This window comes from Sinohyriopsis cumingii, chromosome 2 (assembly GCF_028554795.1).
Source record: "Sinohyriopsis cumingii isolate HCF-2022 chromosome 2, ASM2855479v2, whole genome shotgun sequence".
NCBI lineage: Eukaryota > Metazoa > Mollusca > Bivalvia > Unionida > Unionidae > Sinohyriopsis > Sinohyriopsis cumingii.
Genome location: NC_142962.1, coordinates 93,782,155 through 93,809,049, shown reverse-complemented (window position 1 = coordinate 93,809,049; position 26,895 = coordinate 93,782,155). Strand labels below are relative to the sequence as shown.

The window sequence follows — 26,895 nt, the reverse complement described above, 5'->3', positions numbered from 1 at the left end:
CTATACATTTGACTTGTGACAGAACTTCTAATATTGTTTGGGATTCATTTTACAATACTGCAAGTTCCTTTCACATCTTCATTTTGTATTCAAGGAAATGTTTACTTGAATGTTACTAAACTTGCTGGTTTTGCTTTTCTGTTACTTAGTTTACGACCATAGTTATAAAATAGTTATTAGACAAAAATACAGAATCAGCTGTCAGGTGTAACATAATATCTCCCTTCTACTCTGTGGAAGCAGTCTATAAATGGAATGGAGAAAATGAAAATATACTCAGAAATGAAGATTTTAATATTTACTTTAGCAAGATGTTTCATTCTTTATTCAGCTTTACAAGAGTACAGTATATGTTTCCTTTTAATATAAAAGCTTTACCAAACTTCATTTAATAGATCACATTTCTTAAGAATTTATTAGTGCTCACATTCTCTCTCTTGTTTTCTCCGTACACTTTGAAGTTGTTGATAGCAAATTCAGCCAGAAAGGCAGCCAGGAATCTTGGCTATTACTACGGCAAATTGCCATTGAGAAATGTACACTATACATGCTCTAAAATTGTAACAAAATGAATGAAGTAAACGTCTGAAATAAAAGTAAGTTAACAGTATAAATAGACCTCTTAAAACATGACAAAATATGGTCTGCCTTAAGGCACATGACCAAGTCGGTAAATAAAATAAACACAAATACATATGTAAATCTTTCTGAACTAATATTTGTACAGGCCTTGAAAGTTTCTAAATTTATCCACTTCCATTTAACAGAAATCTTCCTTATGATATAGGAATTGGTCTAGGAGGTTTTTACTTCAACTATTAAATGCAGACATTAATTATATTAAAAATTCCAAACTGATTGAGGTACATATGAAAAAAAAAAATGAAATGAAGCAGGATGTCTGCATACAGTATTTTATCTATTAATGGGAATTCAGATGCATACACATACACTGAATGATATCAAACCTGGTTTGTGATAGTAATTTATCATATGACTATTGTGTTATTTAATTTAATACATCCATAATTTTGGAAATGTAGGCCATATGATAACCTCTCAATATGTCACAAATGACATCATGCCGAGCAAAGACATAATGACTAAGGTATGCAATGTGTTTCAAAGTCACTGCATTCACTTTTCTGCAATTTTGTCTAGAAAATGGTGGATCAAAACAAGAAATCTGTCATGTTTAAAGAACTGTGAAAAAAATAAAAAAGGAAAGAAAACATAACAATTTTGACCATCAAATATATAATCTATTGTCATGTTAATGGCACCATGCTTTTCACAACAGAAATAATCAACTGTGTAGATTGCATTAACTGACAAATTTCTGTTTGGTGTTAATGTGCATAAGTTATGCAACTAAATGTAAGGGCTAATCTATTGGAAAATACATAGTACCCAGAGAAGGCAATTTAAAAAAAAAATATGCCAAGGTACTCTGATTTCAAAGATTTCATATACCAAGAAAAGAAAATTCTAAATTGCATCTTTGGGTGAGTACCCCACATTTAATAGATCCTTCCTTGCGTCCCAGGTATGTTTTACTGGAACAGCCCTAAGAACGAAACATAAATCTTGGGATGAAATGTTTCACAGATTCTGAAGCAACGACAGAACTCGACAACTTTGCTTTCATCCAAGATCATCTAGATACCATGGTAAGTCTTTTATTGTAAACCAGATGTTACTATGCCATCAATTCTGTAGTAATAGTGAAAAGATGATTTTCAAGATGGCCACTGTGGTGGCCATACTGGATGTTATATTGGCACCATTTTCATTTAGGACCTTCTAGAGATCCTAATAAACTGTTAGTGAAAACCACGTTAATATGACCATCTGTCAGAGGAGTAGTGATAAGATTTTCAAGATGGCCAACACAGATGGGCACAACTGTCATTTAGGACCAACTAAATCTTGAGATGAATATATGTGTGTGTTTCATGGCAATCCTCCTGTAGCTGAAGTTTAGCAAGAATGAACTTGTGCTAACAGACACTGGATTAAAGACAATTATATATGCTCTTCTGGTTATAACTAGTGGGGCTAAAAAACTGAATGAGTGAAGGGCAAACTTGAGCTATGAATGGCGAGTGAAATGCAAAGAGCTGCACTCACTGTAGAGACTTAAAGAGTGGAACTTGTGTTGAGAAAGAAAAATTAGAAGACTGGAATTCAAGAGTCATATCTACTCTAAATGATGCTCATTAATACTGAAAACTTACTTAAGGTCATATCTATATTGAGCTAAATGCAAAATCTGGCTGAAATCCAACAAACCTTGGTAAAGTTAACCTGAAGAAACCAAAGTCAGGAAAATGAGCAATCTGGGACACAATTACTCTAAACTATGTGATGGAATGAAGGAAACTAGATCTCATTAATATCAAGCTACATGCCAAATTTGGTTGATATATCCAACAAATCTTGGTCAACTGAAGCTGTGGAAATGCAATTCTGGAGTGCAGGCAATCAGGTGGCATAACTGCTGTAAATTAAATCAAGGAATACTGGGGGGAAAAAAATCATAGAAAGTCTAATCAATATTAAGCTGTATGCCAATTCTGGTCTAAAACCAGTAATCCTTGGTTAAAATGTTGAAAAGAACTCAGGAGAACAAGGAAGCATGAATGAGACAGAACTCCTCTAAATAACTATACTTATGACTGAAAATGGTATTGAAATCTTATTAATGGAAAACTGTGCACCAGATTTGGTTGAATCCAATGATTCCCAGTAAAGTCATCTTGCTGTTAATAAACTGTTGACAGACCAATGTGATTTCTTTATGACTGCTGACTTCATTGAGCAGGTTCCTAATTAGTGTACCTATTTACTTAATTAGTACACAAATATATAAGTGCATCTGTTCAATTCTATAAAAACAACATTACTTCAGCATGGAAGTGACAGCATGCTACTTTCTAAATAACAACAATACTTTTTATCCAACAAAGACCAATTCAACAGAAGGATCTCGTGAAATTGTACATTTACTCTCAAACCTCATAATTTCATTCCCACAAATATTTCCAATTTTACAGAAATCCCAAGCAAATGGATAACTCTCTAGAAACCATATTTTCAGTACGTCTCTGGACACCATTTGTTTATAGAAACTATTTTTTTGTAATTACAATTTTTCATGCCTTGCAACTTTTGTGGATGAGTTTTATTTATGCTCTTATGTTTTTAATGGACAAGAATACAATTAATGTTATTTGCTTGCCCTCCCACTTGTTTGTAGCATCATTGATAAAAAAATAATGCAAAACATAACCATCTCATTCATCAATTTATAATTTCTAACCTGATTGTTGCCAGTTGGCCCCTAAAATATCATCTTGTTCATGTTTCAAAATAAATGGAAGGTTTCTATGCAAAAAAAACCTAGACAGACTGCTCACTGTTCTTTTCTGGTTTCTAGAACAGTCCAATATCTGTAAAAACTGTAATTTGCATTAATTATTTGCAATGTCTAATTAAGATATTTCTATAAAAAAAAAAACTGAAAACAGAAAGATTTAACACTTGCATACATGCATTCAAAGGGATGTAACTCCCAAAGTTATGAAAATTTACAGAATATTCAGAACACAATATGGTGAACTAAATCACCTCTGTCGTTTCAAAGAAAATAAAAAAAAATCACTCACACAACTATGGTGATAGTATTAGTAAAGAAACTCTTGTTTGGCTTGAAATAAAAACAAGATAACAGTGATAGAGACCCCCTGCCAAAAATCAGGTAAAAATGATAAAATGATAAATAAATTGACTAATTTTTGTGTATTTTTATATCCTTGATGGTTTTTATTTTGAAACTTGGTGGTGGGTGGAGGCAAGACAAACAAATGGGAGGATAAGCAAATATTATAATACTAAAAAACATCCAAGTCATATTGTGTAAATGAAAAACTTAATATGAAGCTGTCAATCATGTTGACAGAACTGATTTTAGAAACACAAACTCCCAAATATTTAAAAATGACAAATGTCAGTGGAAGGGGATTATCAATACTACTTATATATAGTTTCTTTTGAATGTCTATCCTGAACTGAGAAAGCAGTCTGAGTTTATTTAATTTCTCAGCAAGGTATTAACAAGCATTTAACAGACTTTGTTGCTTATATGGCATCCAGCAGACTGCACATTACTTATATGTCACCCTTTATTAGAGAAAACAGTTGAACTCAAAGTTTGAATTTTGTTTGACACTTCCATTGCTGACAACATTAAAGTCTGCCCCCCATCATGTACCAGACATATATCTAGGACTTAGTTTCAGTGGATAATAACACATTTAAAAAAATATAACCTAGCAAAATATAGATCCTTATTTCAAGTGTATTATATACTGTCATGAATTTATAAGTATTAGAACATAATTTAGTTCGCTCTTAGTCTTATATAAATTTCAGTACCAGACAGAACAAACTAAAATCATTTTATTGATTGTATTATTAATATTTAGGAGTGAACATTCTACAAACTATTCTAGCTGCTACTAAAATACACTACTGCTTTAAAAATTTGAACAAAAGTTCCTTGAAGGTACTGACACATTACTGGGGAGAAAGAAAAAAAACACAGCTGTGGTGGATATATTGGATGTTATATTGGCAATATTTTGATTTAAAACAAAAAGTAGATATATTATAAATCTTTTGGTCAAAACTCCGTGTCAGGATGATCATCCATTCAGGAGAAGTAGTAACAAGATTTTCACAACAACCAGTATGGTAGCCATGAACATTTTCAACATGTGTCAAAAATTGGAAGAACCACATATGGACACATTTTCATTAACGGTCAACTAGGTATCATAAGAAGTCTATTGGAGAAAACCCAAAGCTGATGCAGACATCCATTTTGGGAGTAGAGATAACTACATTTTTAAGTCATTGAAACCATGTAGACACCACAGGAACTCTTCTGATGAAAATACCATGTCAAAACGATTTCCTTATAACAGGAGTAGCTAATACCTTATGTTGAAATGACCATCCTTTTTCAGGAGCAGAAATGATAACAAGATTTTATACATGGCTATTGTGTGTGGTGCCCATAATGGATGTCAGGTCAGCATTCATTTAAGACCAACTAGCAAATGATCAGCCATTCAGAAGTAGCAGTGTTAAGATTTTCAAGAGGGCTGCCATGGTAGCTATATTGGAAGTCAGATTGGCATCATTTTTATTTAGGACCAAAATGACATCATACGAAGTCTTGTACTGAAAACCCCATGTAGATATGACCAACCATTCTTGAAGGAGTAGTGATAACAAGATTTTAAATATGGCCAATGTGGACGCCATATTTGATGTTCAAGCAGCACGTTTTTCAATCTGAGACCAGCTAGACCATGGGATGAATGTGTGTATTAGGTTTCATGGCAATCATCCAAGTAGTTTTGGAAGAATAGTGATAACAAACTGGTGTTAGCAGATGGAAGATTGGATGATGGATAACACACCATCCCATAAGCTCTTCTGGTCTATGACCAGTAAAGCTAAAAATCCAGTCAAGATTCATCTCATCATGTCTATTTTCAGTGCTTTTATTTAATGACAAACTCTGCAACCAATCCAAGTTCTATTTATGCAGAAGATGACAGTAAGAGATTAAAACATGTCATATTCTTTTGCATCATATGAAGTTGTTTGTTTCAAAATATCTGCATTTTATTGTGGACTGAAACAAGATGAAACAAGGCATACATGTCCATTTCATTCATTTATATACATGTAATGTGTGCTTTGTGGCTTAAGGTACAGCCTAATGTTTATGTTAGAGTTTGGTTGCTAGGATTTGGATTTTTAACAGCTTGCATGTTTTTGGAAACCGAAATGAAATATTAAGTTTTTATGGACAGACAAAAGTAATTATTTTTGACATCCAAAAACGTCATGAAAATATGGTGTACCTAGAAAACATATCTTTGAATTTTGCCAACTGTCACATATATTTAATTTCTGTAATTATAGGAGCATTACAAAACTTTCAGTCTTGGGAATGACTTATGACATATAGATTCAAATTATGAATTCGTATTGAAGAGAGAATCACACTGAATGGTTTGGAATTCAAAGCTTTGGTAAGTTCATGCCTGAAAACTGAAACACATAGGTAAACCTTGTTCTACAGGATGTACACATGAATTTGTCAAAGATACAAGAATCCATGCCATGTAAGTTTTGTGGAAATAAAAAATATCATTCAAGATAGGAGCATCAATATAATCATCAATCTATTAAGATGCAGATGATCTGACAACACAATGTGTACAACTGACCATTTTCTTAAGTAACAACAGAAACAAGAAAACAGAACAAGAAATGTTATTCAGCTATGTCAGAAGTTAGGAAAGCTCACATGTAACTACTTATAGTGTATTAGATTGTGAAAGTTAGGTTATGGTAACAGACTTTTGGAAAAATGGTGTGATACTCTTATAACTGTATCAAATATAAAGTCTGAAAACAAGAGTGACAAAGATATGTACATAAATGCAAAAACTTGCCAAGATCATTGGATCATGAGATTTAGGTCACAATGACCTATGTTTGATAACTATTAGAATATATGCACATGCCACATACATGAAGACAAATGCTAATGTTTGTGAATACTAATCTTTGTTCCAAAAAATTAACTTTATGTTAAAGATGATACTAATAACTATGACACAGGTGTCATGGCATATGATGTCCCACACTTTTGTAGTCAACACCTAAACAGAAAAAAGCAACTACATGTAAATAAATATTTTTCTTTCATGAGGTATGTTTTCTTTCATAAATAACATGTTTAACAATATATTGCCCATTTTTTAAGCTTTAATCACATATATACCCACATAAAGCTTTTTAGGATTTTAGATGTACATTGTCCCATGTCTGCCAGTACCATCTCCAATGTCCAATTCAAATTCATCATGTAGATGAATCTGACTCAGAGAGGATGAAGCTATTGCAATATCTGGCATTGCGTCACTCAGCGTGCTCCTTGTACTGCTCAAAGTTCCACTTCTATTCTGGTAGTCAATGTCGTTGCTAGGGCTTCCATTAGGCTGAAAGGAAGTGTATGGAAATTGGTTTGGAATCTTTCGAAAGAGCCGAGATTATTTACCTTTATTAAAGGGTTCATAACATATTAAAAGTGAGAAACTTAAACACAGACATACTATCCTAACCAAATTAAACCTGATTCAACTGTAAAAAATATTTTGTGTTAAAATTATAGTACTTCCAAGTAGAATTTTGTTGTTAAACCTATCAATTTTCGAAGTGTTTGTACTTCAAAGTAGAACCTTTTTATTGTTAAAACTATCAATTTCACAGCTTTTTCACATCTTCACTATCCAAGGTTCCAATCTGTTAACCCTATCTAAACCTGGGAGGACTGATATTTCAGTGCTTTGTCCTAGCAACATCTATTGGATCTCATAATTGCATACCTTAGTATGTAATGACAACTAACCAATGGTGTGAAACTACAGTGCTTTGCACACTGGCCAAAAATGGTAGAGGCAAGTGACTTCAAACGGATACAGTTTAAGTTTAACATCGAAAGTCTGACTAAATGCCAGTGAGAAGCCCTATATGTATATTGGAGGAAAGGATGTATTTGTACAAACACAGACCGACAGTGGAAAATTGCTTACTTATGGGTCAATTCCAGTTGTGTGCTTCCCTTTTCTTGATCATGTAGGAACAATGTTCGAATTTGAACAAGTTGATTTTGTCTGGATGTGGTGGCATCCAATGAGATTCACAGACACAAAGCAATTAAATATCTGATCAATCTGCAAAGGTGTAGATCGAGTTAACATATTGGAACCATGGCTCGTGAAGATGGTAAAACCAAAGTTTGGAAAAGATGGGTATTCAGGGGCCAAAACTCATTCAAGTCATGATAATGGAAAGCAGAAAATACAAATGATTCAAGGTCTCAGCAACATATAGATGCATTCAGACTTTGGCAAAAATGCAACAGTCCTTAGTAATGTAATGGTGTGGAAGGCAAAGTTAGAAGGATGACCAATCCGGGGCCATAACTCTTCAGATCAATAAATGTGGAACACTTGAAATCAAACTCACTGAAGGTCATATCAAATCTGGCTCAATTGCAACAAAGCTTAGTACAGTTATGAAGCCAAATGCAAAAGTCATAAGGACAGGAAATAAAAGGATGTACCTCCTGCAAAGGATGTCATGGAATGCTGGAAATGAAACTTGTGGAATCATCAATCTGGAAGCTTGATGCCAAATTTGGTAAATATTTAATAGATTTGGGTGAAGTTTTCTTGTGGAAACCAATGTCAGGAGGCTGGGCAATCAGGGGGCTACATATCTTCAAAATGAGACTGAACCCAAATAGCCACATGTAAGTCTGCTTGATTTATATGCTAATTTCACAGTAATGCAATCTTGTTTGCTAGATCATGTTGATTTGTCAGCATTAGAATATAAAGACCATGAGATAAGAAAACCTGAATGAATTACCAAGATAATGATATTTTTGTTATATATTTATTTTCTGATAATTTAATAAAATCACTATACTTAACTGCTTAACGCAGCAGTTCCCAACCCCGAGGTTGTGACCCAAATTGTCATCACTAGGACATCTTGGAGGGTTGTGAGGGATGGGGTTTTTTTTAAGGGGTGGCAATACTTATCAAAATGTGGAAATGGGGTCAAGAGGCTAAGAAATATTATTTTATAGGTTTGCGGCCCAAAATGGTTGCGAACCATTGCCTAATGTTTCAATTCTTTTAAAACAAACTACACACACACACACATATATATATATATATATATATATATATATATATATATATATATATATATATATATATATATATATGATTTACAGTTACTGTGCAGTTGTCAAATTTCAACACAATAGCTGAACAACTCTAAAATTTTCTCTCCATGGCCAGGCTAAAAGTTGTGTGGGAAGCTCTGATGGGGATCTGCCATGAAAATGACAGCATATTTTTGACAGTTATGTACTGTTATGTATATTTAATTTTTATTGCGAGCTTGACCTTTGTCCATGATTGAGGATAAGTTTTATTGTGTACCATAATGAGTATATGCAATATTGACAGACTTACTTCTTCTGTTGCTGGCCCACTGTTGTATGACTTGGAGGGGGACATTGGGGGAACGCATTGCACTGGTTTGGTACGGTTACTAGTATATTTCTGATGAGCACTAAATTGTAGGATTGATTTATGTCTTGTGGGTGTCGTCCTTTTGAACCGACATTCAACATACTGAGGTCTCTCAATAAATTGAGCAATGGGGTCCTGTGGATGATAGTAACTACTATTCTGAAGAACTTCCACAGTTAAGTCCGGCAGTCCGAATTCACGCACCACTCTCAACTGAATCTGATACATGATGGCCCTTCGATCCACACATGCAAGTCCTAGTGCCCTCTGGATCTGTTTACTGCTCTGTATCTCTTGTTCTCTGCTTATCATTAAGGACAGGGTGTTGCTGTCAGGAACTGATGGAAAGAAGAAAAAGACTTAAACCAGAGCGGCTGAAAATGGAAATATTTCTAGCTGAATTGAAAAAAGCTGAAAGTCACATAACCAAGCAAAATTTCCTTTTAAAACTGTCTGGATATTGGACCATTAAAATGTATCTATAGCTTGACTTTGCCATGAAACTGCACCAAGTGAAGCATAAACTTAGCTTGATTAAGCCAAATGTGACGTAATTAGTAGAAACTGAGCAAACCAGCACTAGTTTTGTTTTTCAATGGAAAGATCTCACACAACTTAAAAAGTATATTCTGTAAAAATCAATATTTCAGTCATTACAATCTAGCATTTCTTTCTAACAGTACATCTGAAACATTAAATTTAATTATCAATGTGCAGAAGAATGAATTTTCTATTATATTAGTCTTATTCTTTCTTTGGCCTCTTTGAATATATTTTTAATAAAATGTCTCTCAGAGTAAAATAGCATTGGATATTAGCACTGCCTCTGACATGCATTGTCATTGATTTTATCAAAGGTATTAATCCTCATTTAAGCACTATACAAAAAGACATAGACAAACACTAGTTTCATTCAAACAGGTTGGCTAACATAATAGTTGGAGGTCTATGGTCTTTATTTATATAAACACAAGTCCTTCAAAAGGGCTGTCAATCTACTGGGTGAAAATAATTAGATGAATTTAAAATAAAATAATTTCTTTTTTTTAACTGGAGTGTTGAAACCATCATTACCAAGATTTTCTTAACTGCTGTGGTAGCCATAATGCATATCAGATTGAGAGCATTTTCATTTAGGACCAACTATACATCATTAAAAGTGAAAACTCCATGCTGATATGACTTACATTCAGGACCAACTATACATCACTAAAAGTGAAAACTCCATGCTGATATGACTTTCATTCAGGACCAACTACACATCACTAAAAGTGAAAACTCCATGCTGATATGGCTTTCATTCAGGACCAACTACACATCACTAAAAGTGAAAACTCCATGCTAATATGACTTTCATTCAGGACCAACTATACATCACTAAAAGTGAAAACTCCATGCTGATATGACTTTCATTCAGGACCAACTACACATCACTAAAAGTGAAAACTCCATGCTGATATGACTTTCATTCAGGACCAACTACACATCACTAAAAGTGAAAACTCCATGCTGATATGGCTTTCATTCAGGACCAACTACATATCACTAAAAGTGAAAACTCCATGCTGATATGACTTTTATTCAGGACCAACCATACATCACTAAAAGTGAAAACTCCATGCTGATATGACTTTCATATTTAGGTGAAGTTGTAAGGAGGAGTAGCTATAACATGACTTTCAAGATGGTTGCTGTGGCAGAAATATTGGATGTTATATCTGCACCATTTGCATTTAGGATCAAGAAGACGTCGTAATAAGTCTTCAGCTATCCCCCTCCCCCCAAGTGATATGACTTTCCATTCAGGTAAAGTAGTAATACGATTTAAAAGATGACTGACATGGTGGCCATATTGAACATGACTGGCACCATTATGAATGAGGACCAACTAGACATCATAAATTTGTTTAGTCAAAACTCCACATTGATATAACCATCCATTTCAGAGATTTAACAGTAACGAGATTTTCGTGATGGTTGCTGTGTTGGCTATACCGGATATCTGAACAGTACCATTTTCATTTAGGACCAACTATTTATCATAAGTAGAATTCTGATGAAAAATCAATTTCAAATGACTTTCTGACCATGGAGTAGCAATGACAGAACTTTCAAGATTACTGCAGTGGATGCCATAATGGATGTCAGATTTGCACCATTCTGATAAAGAACCAACTAGGTCTCATAAGAAGTCTTTTAATGAAAACCCCTTGTTGATATGAAAATCCATTCAAAAGTAGCTATAACAAGATTTTCATGCTGGCATTTGTAGTGTCTATACAAGATATCAGAGCAGCACCATTTTCATTATGGGTCAACTATACCAGGGGATGAATGTGTGTGTGTGTGTGTGTGCATGTGTGTGTAAAGTTTCAAAGCAATCCTCCAAGTTTACCCCAAAGAGGACCTCCTATATGGTATATGACACACCTTCTTTCAATAGTGTCAATGTATACCAAATTTCATCCTTAAATCTCAAAAAGCTTGAAAGCTGTTGTTCCTAAAGAGAAGCATAATGGAAAACTAAATATTGAGCTGTGGCTTTGATCTTGGTGGTAGGTCAGTCAATCTCATATGTACACACCTTTCAGCAATGATGTGTAAGTATACTAAATTTTATCCCTAAAATTCATAGAGCTTTAAAGTTATGAAGTGGATGTAAAAGTTAGATGAAAATGTAAAATATTGCACAAGACCCTGAACTTGAAGCCAGGACCCCCACCCCATGTGGTATGTGACAAACATAGTAATGATGATGTGCAAGTATATGAAATTTCATCCCTTATGAAATGACTTTCAAGTTAAAGTGGAAGGGAAGGGTGATGGAAAAATGAAAATACTGAGTCATGACCTTGATCCTGATGATAATATTCCCAATGTGGTAAATGACACCTTCTATACAAATAATCAAAATTAATCTCAAATGGCTTTAAAGTTATATATCAATGGGGATCAAGAAAAACACAAAACACAAACTGGACTGGTTACTATGTTGTGTCCATAGGCATTCAAGAGGAGTAGTGATAACAAGGTTTTCAAGATGGCTGCTGGTGATCCTGATGATAACATTCCCAATGTGGTAAATGACACACCTTCTAGTAATCATATACAAATAATCAAAATTAATCTCAAATGGCTTTAAAGTTATATATCAATGGGGATCAAGAAAAACACAAAACACAAACTGGACTGGTTACTATGTTGTGTCCATAGGCATTTAACTCGAATTGCCTTAAAGTGTTGGTGATCAATTTCAAACCCTAAAATATGGTTTTTGTTCCAGCATGTTTTAGTTCTAGTACTGTTTTCATAATAATGAAATTAATCACAAGTATATAAGTACACAGGAAAATCAGGCCACCATATTTTTAATTATACTTTAGGCACCCACAAAATTATGTGTGTTTCTAGTCGGCCGACTGTACCTGTTTTTCAATGCCGACCCTAGCACTTTTTTGGTAAAAAAATTTTTAAAAAAAAACTCCCAAAAGTTATTTAGCTGGTTTCACCCAGTACTTGAAATACTAGGTACATTATATCATCATAATATATGTAAAATGTTTAAAGAAAACACAAAAACAGATCAAAGCCACATAACAACCATAATTTTAAAATCAGATTAATAGGAAATAATTTTTATTTCTTTTTCTCTCATGAAGCCTTAAGATATGATATGCACTGACACTGGACACAGACCATAAATGGAACTGATACAGGGGTAGTGGCGACAAAACTTTTTTTTTTTAGACAGTCACGATGGCAGCCATTTTCAGTTAGGACCAATAGGAATCATATGTCTGTTGAAAGAGTCATCTATTTGGAGTGGAGCAGAGATAACAGTATTTTCAAGATATGACTGTTCAGGTGTTGCAACAAAAATGCATTCAAGGAGGTTGCAGTAGCAGCAATATTGGACTTCAGATCAGCACCATTTTTGCCTAAGACCAATCGGACATCACATAAGTTTCCTGGTGAAAACCTTCATCAATAATACTTTTGTTTTCAACAGTTGTTATTTAAGTACAGTTCTGAGTATACAATTTTACAGATGGCTGCCATGGTAACCATACTGGAGGTCAGACAGGTATTTTTATTCTGCACCAGCTAGACATCACGAGAAGTCTTTTTGTGAAACCCCATGTTGATACAACCATCCATTCAAGAGGAGTAGTGATAACAAGGTTTTCAAGATGGCTGCTGGTGGCCATATTAAACATCAGATCAGCATCATTTTCATTTTTTACCAAGTACACATCACAAGAAGTCTTTTCATGAAAGCCCATGTTGATACGATGATCCATTCAGGTGCATAGGCAATAAAAATGTTTTCAAGATGGCTGCTATGGTATGATATTGGATGTCCAGGTGGCACATTTTCATTAAGGACCAACTAGATCATAGAATGACTGTATGTGTCAAGTTTTAAAGCAATCATTCAGGTAGCTTAGCAGGACTACAGATAACAAACTTGTGCTAAAATATGGATAGACAGCATGCAAAAAAACATCCAATAAGCTCTTCTGGTTTATCAAATGTACAGCTAAAAACACCAATTTTGTTTTGCAATAGTTGCAATAATTAGACTGGTTATATGATATAGACCTTGTTGAGGTCATGTATGTAATGTGCACTGGCCCTCTTATAACCAGTATAAAGAGTTCCATGTCAAAAGGAAATTAACATTCATTTTACCACTGTTATTGAATTTTCACATTATATCAAGGTCAATTCTTGAAATGAACTTACACTACTCTAAAACTATGACCTATTCGACATAACACAATGCAATAATCTGCAAATCCAATGAAAAGCTGCATCCCTGAGTCCATCACAAATTTGAAATCTTTTAATGAAGACCAGCTGTCTGACCACAGTGTCTGAAATTATCTAATACAAAACAGAGTGATGGATGGATGGACAAGGGTATCACTCTATGTCCCTACTACTGCTGGAATAAAACAACAGGTCCAAGAATGCATCACATCTCACCTGCCTCACATCTGTATAGAACATGCCAGATGAGATTATACCATAAAAATCCATGAATTTGGGCATAGGTCACACGTTTAAAAAAAACGTATCAGTCACATCCCATTAAGAAATACATATACATGTAATACATAAATATAAAAAAATTGAAGTCCTTGTCTGATCTATATCCCATTTTCAACAAACACGTGGTACTACACATTTCACTACAATATTCATTGTCGCCAGCAGCATGTAGATGTATAGCTGTTGTTACATGCTGCATGTACATGTACCTCAATTTAGGCCTGCCTGGGACAACTCTTTCATATTCACAGGCATGTGTTTTGATAGTGATTGACCATTAACCCTTTTCTTAGTAAGTCACACTGCCAAATTTCTGCAAGTTATCGACTGGATGATAAAAACATGCAAACCTGTGTTTCCAAACTTAAACAATATTGTGTAAATAGCAATGTGTGTTTTAAGAATAGAATCAGTGATCTGAAGATTTTAACTGCAATGTATGCATTTATTTTTATCATAAAATCAGTTTGAAAACGTGAGAGAATGTGTCCAAGGGAATAATGGTGGACATCGCTGTGTTCTGGATGTACCACTCTATTAAACTGTCTGTTTTTGTAACATTTGGCAAATATATTTGGGAAACCATTTAATCCATAGAAAGCAAAGTCTAAATATTATGATATTGAAAATTTAGCATAAAAATGCAATTATGCAGGTCACAAACATGTGGGACAATGTTATGTTCCTGAATTTGAGAAGTGCTGTAAGGTCAAAGTTGTTTTTACTAATTTTTGTGACAATATGAAAAAAGCAGCAGAGCCAATACTATTGAACCAATGCCAGATGTTACTACACATACATAGAGAAATAATAAAACCATAAATTTGGAATCCAATCAATGGATTATTATTAGAAAGCATGAATAATTACATTCAGGAAACACACCTTACTAAACACAGATGCACTCACGTGTTGGCTATTTCGATTTGGTTGAAACAAAGAGTTTAATTCATATAATGATATTAATGTTTTAATGAATAGTTAGAGTAATGTTATATTGGCAAGAAACTGGGATGAACAAATATGGTATGAAGATGTGTGCATTTGCTCTCATGTACATGTTACAGGAGTTGTTTCAAACAAGTTTACAAATCTTTTCAAATGCTAATTTATAGCGAACAATCAAGAAGTAATAAAATAATTCTTGTTTAAGGGTAGCTGAAAAAGCATCTTTACTAACTTGCAATTACAATACTGTAATCTAGATACTCCTATCAGTTAAAATTTATTACAATGTCTAGCTTCAAAAGTGTTCTTTTAAAGTCATATGGTCAAAATACACTGCATATGAATATAATTTTTATACACACACAAAATGTGATTATAATATACATCGCAATCAGACAATTCTCTACATGAAAACAAAATGTTGCTTAAAACTAATGTTAAATGTAGATATACATGCTGAGAAAAAAGAAGCATAATTCAATATGAAAACAAAAACAGAGGGAGAGATGGAAACCTAGAGAAATTTGACACAGATTTTGAATTAATACCTGGTATAGTTCCAGAGAAGGCATCAACAGCGGTGGCATAAGAAGGGAGGCTCATCATCATTGGCTGGAAATACTGGCGGTCTTCAACCATGTACAAGGTGTCAGGAATCGAGGACAAATGGATTGGTCGCACTCGAGACTGCTCCTGGTCTTGCCCTGACGCAAGGTGCTCTTCCAGAACACTCTGATGAAGAAATCATTTACATGGAAGGCAGGGTATACTGTGTAAGTATATAATGCATTCCTTTTTATAATTTGCACACCTTTGTATTACCACAATAATGTTTTACTTCCTGGGGTACATGTATGTACAATTTACAGAACAGATCAGAAAGGTATCTTTGTTTTACCAGCTTTAGTTGTGCCAGCATCTGTAGTGAAGAGTCCAAATACAACATTAGATCAGTCAAAACAGGTCTAGCCACCAAATGAGATACCAACCAAGCAACAACCAGCCAATTAACATATTCTAATATACAAAATTGGTGAACTAACCAACTATATCATCATTTCATGTCTTCCTGTGCCGCTATTGTAATTAATATTAAAATGATCTATTTACAATGTTGTTTTCTTCTTGTTTGGTATGATTCTGAAAATTTTGTTGTACATTTCTATATACAGCAATCATCTCTTTACTCTTTTAACTACTGCATAATTCTGCTGCTTTTTAAAATATACTTAGGAAATGAACTGAAAATTGTAAAATGTAGGCGTACATATACATGTACATGCATATAAAATTTCAGGAACCATGCCACGATTGTATTATATTCGAATTCATACGTGATTTCTTCCTCAAAATGGTAATACATTTTTTACATACTATTTCACATACTTGGACCAAAAAATACTTTTTCATGTGCGAATGAATATACAAAATTTCAGGAGCCACACCACAACCTCTTTATATCTGAATTTGTTTTATCGCGGAGCACGTTATAGTGGGGTCAGTATGTATTAGGCAAAGTGAATATATCAAAAAGACATACACCAGTTTATTTAAATTATTTCCTCATTTGCTTTCTGTCTGATGGAGACTGAATTCATAAATACCAATTAATTTTTTTCATTAATATATATAATTTTATGGAGTTATATTTGTTAGTGTTTTAATTCCTGTTTGGAAGATTATTTACATTTGTATGGGATGCAGAATGTATTTTCTACGACATTTTCATTGGAATTTAATACACTGTATTTAGCGATAGTATATTGCAAGTACAGTGGTCCCCCTCTTATACGGTCACCCCTTCTGCACCAGGAAAGTGGCCTTATAAGATGAATGGCCTTTCCAGAGGGGGACTAAATTTTTTGTGAGAAGTATATGTAATGTACATAGTAAGAAAGAAACATACTTCAAAGCATTTAATATCTTCATTTGATATCTATGTTTAAGGGAAACATTAATTATTAAAAGTTTCTTTTTGTTATAATAACAGACTTATTTCAACTGAATATACATTAATCGTTCTTATTCTTGGCGTAAGCATGATACGCGAGCAGGTACTGTTGTCATGCACATTGCAAAAGCATTCAAAAATGTCATTTAAATCTTGGTACATATAATTCTCTTTCCATTTGCTTCATTTTCCCACAGGTGCTGAATAATCTCTTTATAGGTTACGATGTTTGTTTTTGCGAGTCTTTTCAACATCAGATTGTTTTATTTGAGTCTTTTCTACATAAAATTGTTTGGCAAGTCCCCCCTCCATGCATCACCTGATTTCGTCGAGTAGAATAACTGACTTTCTTCTAAAATAATATGTCTCCATTTACGTGATGACATGTTAATGTTTGGTAATGATTTATTCGGATGTTGCTAACTGTATGCTATTTAATTATGCAGATGATAATTTTGTCCAGTGGATGAAATGCCTTCTTTGTAAAGGAAGAGATAAATGTGTTGTCAAGTGATTTTTTGGTCTTTGTCTTGTACACTGTTTTGATCAAGGTTAATTTCTGTGTGTGTGTGTTAATGCACAAAATCTATTTTTTTCCTATGCTGACCCTGTTATGATCTTGACAATTACATCCAGTTGTAATCATCAAAGAGAAGAACTTGACGAATGTGTGAAGCCCAAAACTCTATTGTAGCATTGTTGAGCCCATTTCCTGTAAACATCGGCTTTTATAGACAATGATATAAAATTAATCTTACTGTTACATGTATTTTAGTCAACACTTCTTTCACTAACAGAAACTTGACATTGGGAGATATGTATTGATGATAGAGATAATCTGATTACTTACCTTACGTCACAATATGAATTAATTACTGGTTCTGGATATATTTGAAAAACAAAGTGGCCACTCGTGAGGGGAACATTTTACATTTTTTGTACTAATATGCTGGCTGCTGGTCATATTAGAAGGGTGGCTGTTCTTGAGGGGTACTTTTGAATCAAACTTGTTGGTGTCAAGAGATTTTGGCCATAACAAGTGAGTGGATGCTGGTCAGGGGGGCCATTCAAGAGGGGGACTACCATACATGTGTTAAAAAATACTGGAATTTTAAATAATTATTTTACAGTTGTATATCTGTCACATGAAGTAAATACTAATCACACTGTATTCATTTATGAAAAGGTCTGCAAGGTGAAAAAATGATGAAAATTTGTGCAAATCTGATTGCAGGTACTGTACATGGTGGGACCAGTTTTTTCTGTATCCACAACTAAAGGGCATCACAAACCTCTGATGAAAGGCGACCTATCACTCAGCTGGCAACCTCTATGTATTGTCTAGGTCTAATGCATCAGAAGAAGTCATCTACAGTTGCAATATGCATGCAGTAGAGCCACATTTGTGCTCCCCCCCCCATTCACACACAAAAATTCCTTGACACCTTGCACCCAACCAGGTCAAATATACAAGATCACATTTTCTTACCCATGCGACAGAAAAAATCTAGCTGTTTTGCTAAGCTTACTTTTCTTATCTCAGTCTAGTCATCTGAAACCAGTTTTCTCAGTCAAGGTGTCCATGCGCTCAGAACTACTTTTAAAAAAAGAAACCCTTGTTGTCTTCTGCTGTGCCTGACGTAGTTGTTCTAAAATCAAACAACAACAACAACAACAACAAATATATAACAAAAACATTGTAACTTAATGTCAATCCATCTTTGAGAACACACCATACAAAAACATTTTGAGAGAGACAAAGACACACACGCATATGATGTCAAGCTTTTTGGTATTATGTTAGTTTGTTCCACAGAGCATGGTCAATTTTATCCTATATGCAGGCCTAGCTCAGTACATTTTCAGGTCAGCATCACTAAATGTAGATAAAGCTACCTAACTAGTTTTAAATACTTCGTGTAAAACAAATTATATACTGTTAGCTACATTTAATGACACTGACCAGAAAATTGACTGTGTGTCAGATATGATAAAATTCTCAATGCTGTATGAAATGAACTATGACAGAAAACACTGATCCATGTACAGACTATAGACCTATACACTTCATAGCCGCCCAACTATCTTAACAACTATGGAAAATTAAGTAACAGCCAGAAATGTGTTATGTCAAACAAGCTTTATTCTAATTTTTTTAAGCATCTCCATTGTGCCCCAGTTGAATCAAATATATACCTACACGATTTAATAACAAATAATGCACTTACCAGCCAGAAGGAAACATTTATCCATCAACACATTAATCCATAAGCAAATTTCACTGTAGCACCTGCCACATTTCCAAGACAGAAACATACATTTTCAAAGAATCCATGAACATGAAAGTTTAGCACATGGTTATCCGCTAGGATCCAAATTTGGAGGGTCTTTTATATACAGGGTAATTTTACAATCCATATTAAGGACAACACAAGTATGTTACAAACAGTTTCACCTTCTCCAAAGAAAAGGAGAGCTATATATGATAGTGACACACATCACTAATTACCTATGAATAATCTAATGCAACATGTTACTCTTCATTACAGCTTCTACTAAGTATAACTACAGTAGAGCGGAATACCCAGTATTGTTTTATTATTTACAATATAACTTCTCAAAATTGGAACTGATGAAAATGAAACAGTTTCTTGTAATAAATATTAATTATTTATTGTCAATTTCATATAACATCCATATATTAAATCTGATAATACCTCATTACTATGCGACGTCTTATGTTGTTATGTTTGGAATAATTGTCAACAATGTGCTTTTCCTAATGAAGTTGTTTGCTTTTCTGTAAAATTACCTTTATCCTCAAGACACCGAACCTCTTAAATTGGTAACACAATTATTCAATAGGCTTCAACAGCCATCATGTGCATGTGAAAACACTGTCACTGCTTTCTTTTATTATTGTTTCACAAGATACATACATTTTTATATAGAATTTAGAGACATTTATTTCAAGAAACATTGAAACATGATTTTTTTTAGACTATCCTACTAGTAAAATACTGACGTGATTTAATTGCAAGTAAAAGTGAAACTTTTTCTCACCCTCAACAATGTCTTAATTTAATATGATTAGCATTAAAGAGAAAGAGTTCTCTTTTTAATTGCAAGGAAATTAATCAGCAAAGCTGGTATTAATTTGTTCTCACTAAAAAAACATTCCAGAGTAAAAAATGTTTCTCAAATGGCTTTTTTTATTTATTAAGAACAAATCTATCGCATGAGATTTATCCACAGGATCAGTTTCAATGATAAGCATTGTATTGTTTAGTTTAAAATGGATGACCTAGAGTTGGTATGGGCAAATCAAACTATATGGCTTGTTTGCAATGCTAGCAAGCTTACAGAAGTAAAATCATATGTTTCTGACCAAATAATGCATTAAATACACCAGTTTAGTATAGATGTCATTGTGACCATTGAGTCCAGCATATTACTAATATAGGTCCCTGGGTTTCTATGTCTAATTGACACAATTTGTACACAAAAAAAAGAGAGGAAAGAGAGTGCTTAATATGTTATTTTCAATTCTGCTGATAAATATTTGTGAACTAATTTTAAATTTCAAAGATGGACATAAAGTTAAATGAAAAACTAAAACCAAAACATAAAACAGAAAACTGAAAATATAGCTATGTAACTACTAAGGAATGGTGAGGGTGAGGAATAACTTTTTCAGCTGTAGAGGGAGTATACATTTATAAAATAAATTCTCGGATACTCAATTAAAAAATTATTTCTGTATGAAGAAGCATTTACATTGTTTTATTTGAAAGTGAGTATTACAATTATTTCTTCAAATTCTACGTTGCTTACGAGCTGTGTTTGGTCAGATCCATATAACAGTCCCTCATGATTAGAATGTGCAATATAATGGACCAACCATCATTGTTTTCAATATGTTATCATGGCTGCCTATGCTGTCATAACAAGACATTATTTTATAGCAACTTGCGTTATTTAAACAGCTTACTGGTAACTTTCATTGTGCTACACTGTAACTTCCTGGATGTTAAACATTTTAACCACATCATACAATCAAATGATAAAATGAAATGTCTTATGTACATAGAGGAAACTTTGAGTCAGAAAAATGTAACTGAGAATGTTAATGTGTGTAGTATTAAAAATATCTGAAGAAATTCACTCACATGGAATTACAAAAACATAATATAATGCACTATTCTAGTAATTCGCTTCACAAATTCAGAAATAAAAACTGGCATTCGAAGAGATGCAACCCAGAACATATTTCCAATATAAACAGAAAATACAAACATATAATAATGTAAATTAGAATATACATCATATACTAATAGAACATACAATTATGGCAATGATTCCCCACGATAGATACTGGGGTCATATCAAAGTGCAAGTTCTCAGATACTTTGAACATGCAAGCTAATAATAAAGTGTTTACTGTTTACCTTGACTTCCTCGTAGTAAGGCATGAAGAGTCTGGGACAAACAAACATTCCATTGTTTTTCCCTCGAACCCAGGCTGATACAAAGCTACTGTTCCCTTCATCACAAATCATGTGTGAGGGAGGAGAACTAACTAGACCACGCTTGACTGCATTCCCAATTACTTCATTATTATATGGAACAACATGGTCCATTCGTACCAGGGGAAGTAACTCTGCTAAAATTTCTCTTAACTCTGAGTCGTTGAGATCTCTTCTCTTCACACCCTTCTTACTAATGCTATGTGCAGTATGATTCAACAAGTTAGGCTCTGAAACAAAATGAAACAAAGCAGTTCTAATACAAGCAGTGCATTTGGCTCAAAATGTACCAAGAAATATTTTAATGTGTCCAAATTATGAAAAACAATTTGATTTTAAGCATTTACTTTTAAGCTGTCCGAACAATCCATGTTGTATGATTGTGATTTTGATCAATATAAACTATACTATTTGAACAAGTTCCAGATGTTATATGCATGTTGAAGAACAGTACATAGTACTTGATAAGTGGGAGAACACTCACTCAAATGGAGTCATATAATCAAACAATCTAGTCACAAAACAATAGGGGTGAAACGATTCATTGATATACTGGTGCATCGATACTTTTGCTGTAATGATACACATATCGATACAAGAGATGGAAAATCAATACAAACAATACCTTAGTCTTCACCACTCATGAATAATTATTTTTAGTTTGCCTTATTAGTCTTTAAAATTAGAATTCCTCTAAAACAGCATCTGCAGTAACAAACATTCATTTTCATTAGTAAAAATGAGAAAGACTATTGAGAATACTTGCTCATCATCTACAAATTAACACAAAGTGAAATGGTTTGTAATTTGCCCCCCCCCCCCAATCCTTATTATCTTAACTCAGCATCATTTTCAGCATATACTATACATTCCAAATGTGTTCCACATGTATAATGAAGTACTATGCCCATCATTTAATAACCACCATTACGTGAAGTTACTATATTGAACTACTTTGGTCGATTTGAAAGCTACACTACTGTTGCATTGCACTGCTAAACGTTACATTGAATTCTCATTGGTAATTGCTTGTACCGGTCCAGATTAAACAATAACCACCAATCAGAAATTAATGTAGTTTATTCACTGTATGACAACCAGGAAGTATTGGCAAAGCCATAGAGAAACTTCAGTCATTAATTTATATGTTAAGTACTTACACAGGGTTCATACAGAATTCTGAATGATAAATTCAAAGACTTTTCCCAAACTATCAAAGACCACAAACAGATTTCCAAGACCTATTTTTGCTAACATTTTGTGTACAAGTTATGTTATATGAGAAAACAACATATGCAATATACTACAATATTGTTTAATGATGAAATTCAAACTTCAATTAATTTCCTAAAATTGATTTATAATGGAAGATAGGTTAACATTCATTGTTATTTCAGAAATATATGCATCAGATTTAATATAAAAAAAAATTGTTCTCTTAACAGACATCAGCACTGCTTTAAATGCATTATTATAGTTGCTGTTTTAAAAAATGCTTGGGTTTATTTCAATTTTCAATGACTTTTATTAACCTCAGGGTAATCTGTTTGATTTTCCCAAACTTTCAAGGCCCTGAAAATGCTACCTCATTTTTCCCAAACTGTCAAAGACCATAAGAACCCTGTTATACAGAGATGCTGTCAGGGTGTGCGATTGCGTGAACTGTGCAAAATTTGTACAAATTCGCACACTTGGAGACCAGTGATGTGCGAAAACTCCCGCAAATTTGATGAAAGCCCCCCCCCCACCCGAAAATGTGCTCTGTGAAGTATGCAATTTTTTATTTAACTGTTTTTGTTGCAACACCTAGTTTTAGGGTAGGCAACTTTACACATCTGAGGTCTTCAAGCATGTCCTGAATGGTTGTTAAACTAAATCTGATTGGCACATGGTGACCAGGAATAAGCATTATGACAGCATAGTTTAACCTTCCATCAAGGAAGTTTAACAAATACGTGTTTAAAATATGTGCTGCCTAGAAAACCCAAAATGTCTGATTCCTTGTGTAGTTCATTATGACTGTGTTTGGCAAATACTGGCTGATGGTAGTGATGATGACAATAATTTTTACAGCTATGAAGTATATTGGATTGCTGGATCTGGGAAAGTGTTAATGGAGATACCAGTGAATGATTTTGAGCCTGAAAATGGTGTTAAAAACGAGTCAGATGTACATGTTTGATGGACAAAAATAGAAGGCATGATGGTCAGTCTCCTTTTCAGTGGTATTTTGAAATTAAATGTAGATAGGGCAGAATACTGAGCCTAATAAAATAAGTTAATTTAAAAGTATAATGCAATTTTCTTTCTTTTTTCATTCAATTTTAGCCCAGATGATCATATGCCACAAAACAAACCATTCATATTAGTGTTAAGATTAACTGAATAAATAAGGGTTAAAAAAAATGAAATTGAGAAGAATATTTTTTGGAACATCACTGTTTGTACAAGCAGACTTTGGCATTGATGAACTAAAAACTCTAATATAGCATTATGGAACAGATAAGAAATCTGGCATAGTAGTTAGTAAACCATGGAGTCGAAAAATTTATTTTAGTGAAAAATCCTTTTTTGAACCAGATGCATCCAAATGATAATATCTGTAAGCTCTGGAAAATTGTACATAAGTCGTTAAATATCAGTTTCCCAACATATTCAAGCTGTCAAAGCTATCTATGTATATGCCCCATCAAAAGGAAGCACAGAACAATATTCATACACAGATAAGGAACAGATTATGCACAGAAATAATTTAACAGATTAATGCTTATACAACTAGAGGTAACATCTTTTCAAGATGTTGATTTCAGTAGGACTCTAAGAAAGTGGAACTGGAAGAAAGACAGATATTGAAGTGTTAGGTAAATATTGAGCTATAGTCGTTTCTTCCTCTTTCTCCTTTTCTTCCACTTACCCTATATTTCTTTGACAAAGAGAGAGGGTTGCCTCAAGATAAAATCCTGTCAGTATCACACCTTAAATTGTACATGGGGGACAAATTTGAAATTTCTCTTTTTATGTAGATATTTTTAGCATGCAAATGAAGATGGCCTAAAACGTTGAATTAATCTCAGTCAACCAACAGGTAATGTGTCCAAAAGTATTTTTGTTATCTTGTCAATGTGAACAGCATATAAATAAATGATGACTATATGTCCATCTATAATCTGCATATTGGAAATACAACCAGGAATGTCAACATATATAAATGGGCTCTACTTACCCTCCAAAGATGTAAAGACCATCAAGTTCACATGTGTATCGATATGTAATGTATCACAGGCTGTGTATTGTGAATTGTATCGATATGAGGCACAGGTGTATCATTTCACCCCTACTAAATAATATGACATATTCATAAAGACATGATTAATATGCTGATGATTGAGTCTCAGTGTAAATCTGTAAAACTGTAGTGTTAAAAAAATACTACATTTATTAAAAACAAGAGCCACTTGAAGGGACTAATGCTCTACAAGGAATTCAAGATCAGACCATTTCTTTATTTTCCCAGTTGATGATCCGATACTTGTTCAGTGCTTAGCTTGTAAAGGCATATGCTTTGTTCATCCACTTGAATATCCTTTGTTCAGGTCGCAAATCTAACAAAATTTCAGTGCCAAGTCGATCCCAATATTAAATGTGTAATTACCTTGTACACCACTATATTAACATGATCACGATGTGTAAACAGGGTTTAAGGTCGCATATATTAGTTCAAACTACAACTCAGTTTTTACCATATTATAATAATTTCTGACGTATTATTTCTGAAACTTCTTTATTGTATTTTACAGATATTATTTAAGTTTAGTGCAGTGGTGCATATGCTTCAAATGCAAGGGATGTACTTCATTCAGTGCAAGTTCAAACGTTCAAGGTTCATGTGGTGGCATCATTATGTAAATATATCCACTAGCCTAAATGTGAGCATTGAACTAAACACTATTTTTGTTCATTGCTATCATAATGGGATCATATTTTAATACTTTCAAGTCAAAATAAAAACCTAATTACTGGTGCATTGATATGAAAATGGAGAGGTTACTGTTACAACATCATGTGAATGTTCAATTACTGTCATGGTCTGATCAAACTATATACTCAAATCTGAATTAGGCATAATCAATAACAAAATAGAAAATTAAATAAATTTTTCAAATTTTCCAATAAATTATATTAACACCTAACATTTCCATGTAATAATCAACCATGCCAACTCCAAGAAAGGTATAATCGTAATATAAGTCTGCCTAAATAAATGCATTTAGAACTTACCGCATGCATCTTGTGATGTCATCTCGGACCTGAGGGTCAGTTAATGCTTGGGCCTTGCACTTTTCAATGTTTTTACCTATCAGTTGGGGGGGGGGGGGGGGGAAACAGCTTATATGCAAACAGACTTATACACAAGTATATACAGTATATGAATTTTATAATGTCAAGCATTATGGGGTTCTATGGATTTTGTTGCACAAAGATGTACAAAATTCAACCCAATAATGAAATTTTCTTAATTTTACACAGGTTTTGACTTTACTCTTTTATCCATCCAGCTTGGCTTGTTTATTTTGCTATAGTCACCCCTTACAGACAGACCTGACTTGCAAAATACCTGCCAACTTATATAAGGGTCAAAGAAAAAATAACTTTTTGCAGTCTTAAAACTGGAGGGTTGATCTAGAGTCAGATCATCTTGTAAGCAAGTATATATGGTATAATGTTTTTAATATAAATAAAATTTTTACAAATTCTTGCTACAATCATAAAAAGTTAAACTCTCTGTAAACTGTACATCACTGTTTTTAGAATACCTCGTTCTTCAATCCTGCGAACAAGGCAATGTTCTCCCCATTTCAGCACTGCTGTCAAAATATCCAGTTCTCCTGCCTGAAAATGCAAAACAAAATAACTGAACATAACTGCTCTCTCTCCAAACAGAAAATGGTATTGTGTCAAACCTTATTACAAATACTATGCACTGAAACAGAATTTTCCAGTTCATATACAAAAAAATATGGTGAAACGAAAATGTGGTTGATCAGGGATTTTCTAGTGTGAATGAGAATTAGGCCTACTGATATAATTTCCATGAATAAATTGCTGAAACTGGAAATTCTGTGTGATTGTGAAAGGGCTGAAACAGTTAATAAATACCATAACCTGTAATACAGTAATACATTAACTAAACCATAACCAGTGAATCACTGTTGGAAAT

The 26,895-nt window shown here is 33.6% G+C and overlaps 1 protein-coding gene and 1 long non-coding RNA gene across 2 annotated transcripts in view; one reads left to right on the top strand and one right to left on the bottom strand.

Moving 5' to 3' along the window:
- Nucleotides 1-283: 283 nt before the first annotated feature.
- Nucleotides 284-26,895, bottom strand: part of LOC149805392 (BTB/POZ domain-containing protein 7-like) — a 49,148-nt gene continuing 22,536 nt past the window's right edge. Inside the window, exons 4-8 of the mRNA XM_089949920.1 lie at nucleotides 26,492-26,567; nucleotides 21,600-21,907; nucleotides 15,749-15,932; nucleotides 9,138-9,535; nucleotides 284-7,085 (exon numbers count right to left, since the gene is read on the bottom strand). Of these exons, the coding sequence (XP_089806046.1) occupies nucleotides 6,891-7,085; nucleotides 9,138-9,535; nucleotides 15,749-15,932; nucleotides 21,600-21,907; nucleotides 26,492-26,567 (1,161 nt within the window). The 3' untranslated portion in view covers nucleotides 284-6,890. The remainder of the gene's footprint in view (nucleotides 7,086-9,137; nucleotides 9,536-15,748; nucleotides 15,933-21,599; nucleotides 21,908-26,491; nucleotides 26,568-26,895) is intronic.
- On the top strand, nucleotides 15,840-19,878 carry LOC149805393 (uncharacterized). Its single transcript, XR_016419184.1, has 2 exons — nucleotides 15,840-15,973; nucleotides 18,386-19,878. It is a non-coding gene; the product is annotated as an uncharacterized LOC149805393 (long non-coding RNA).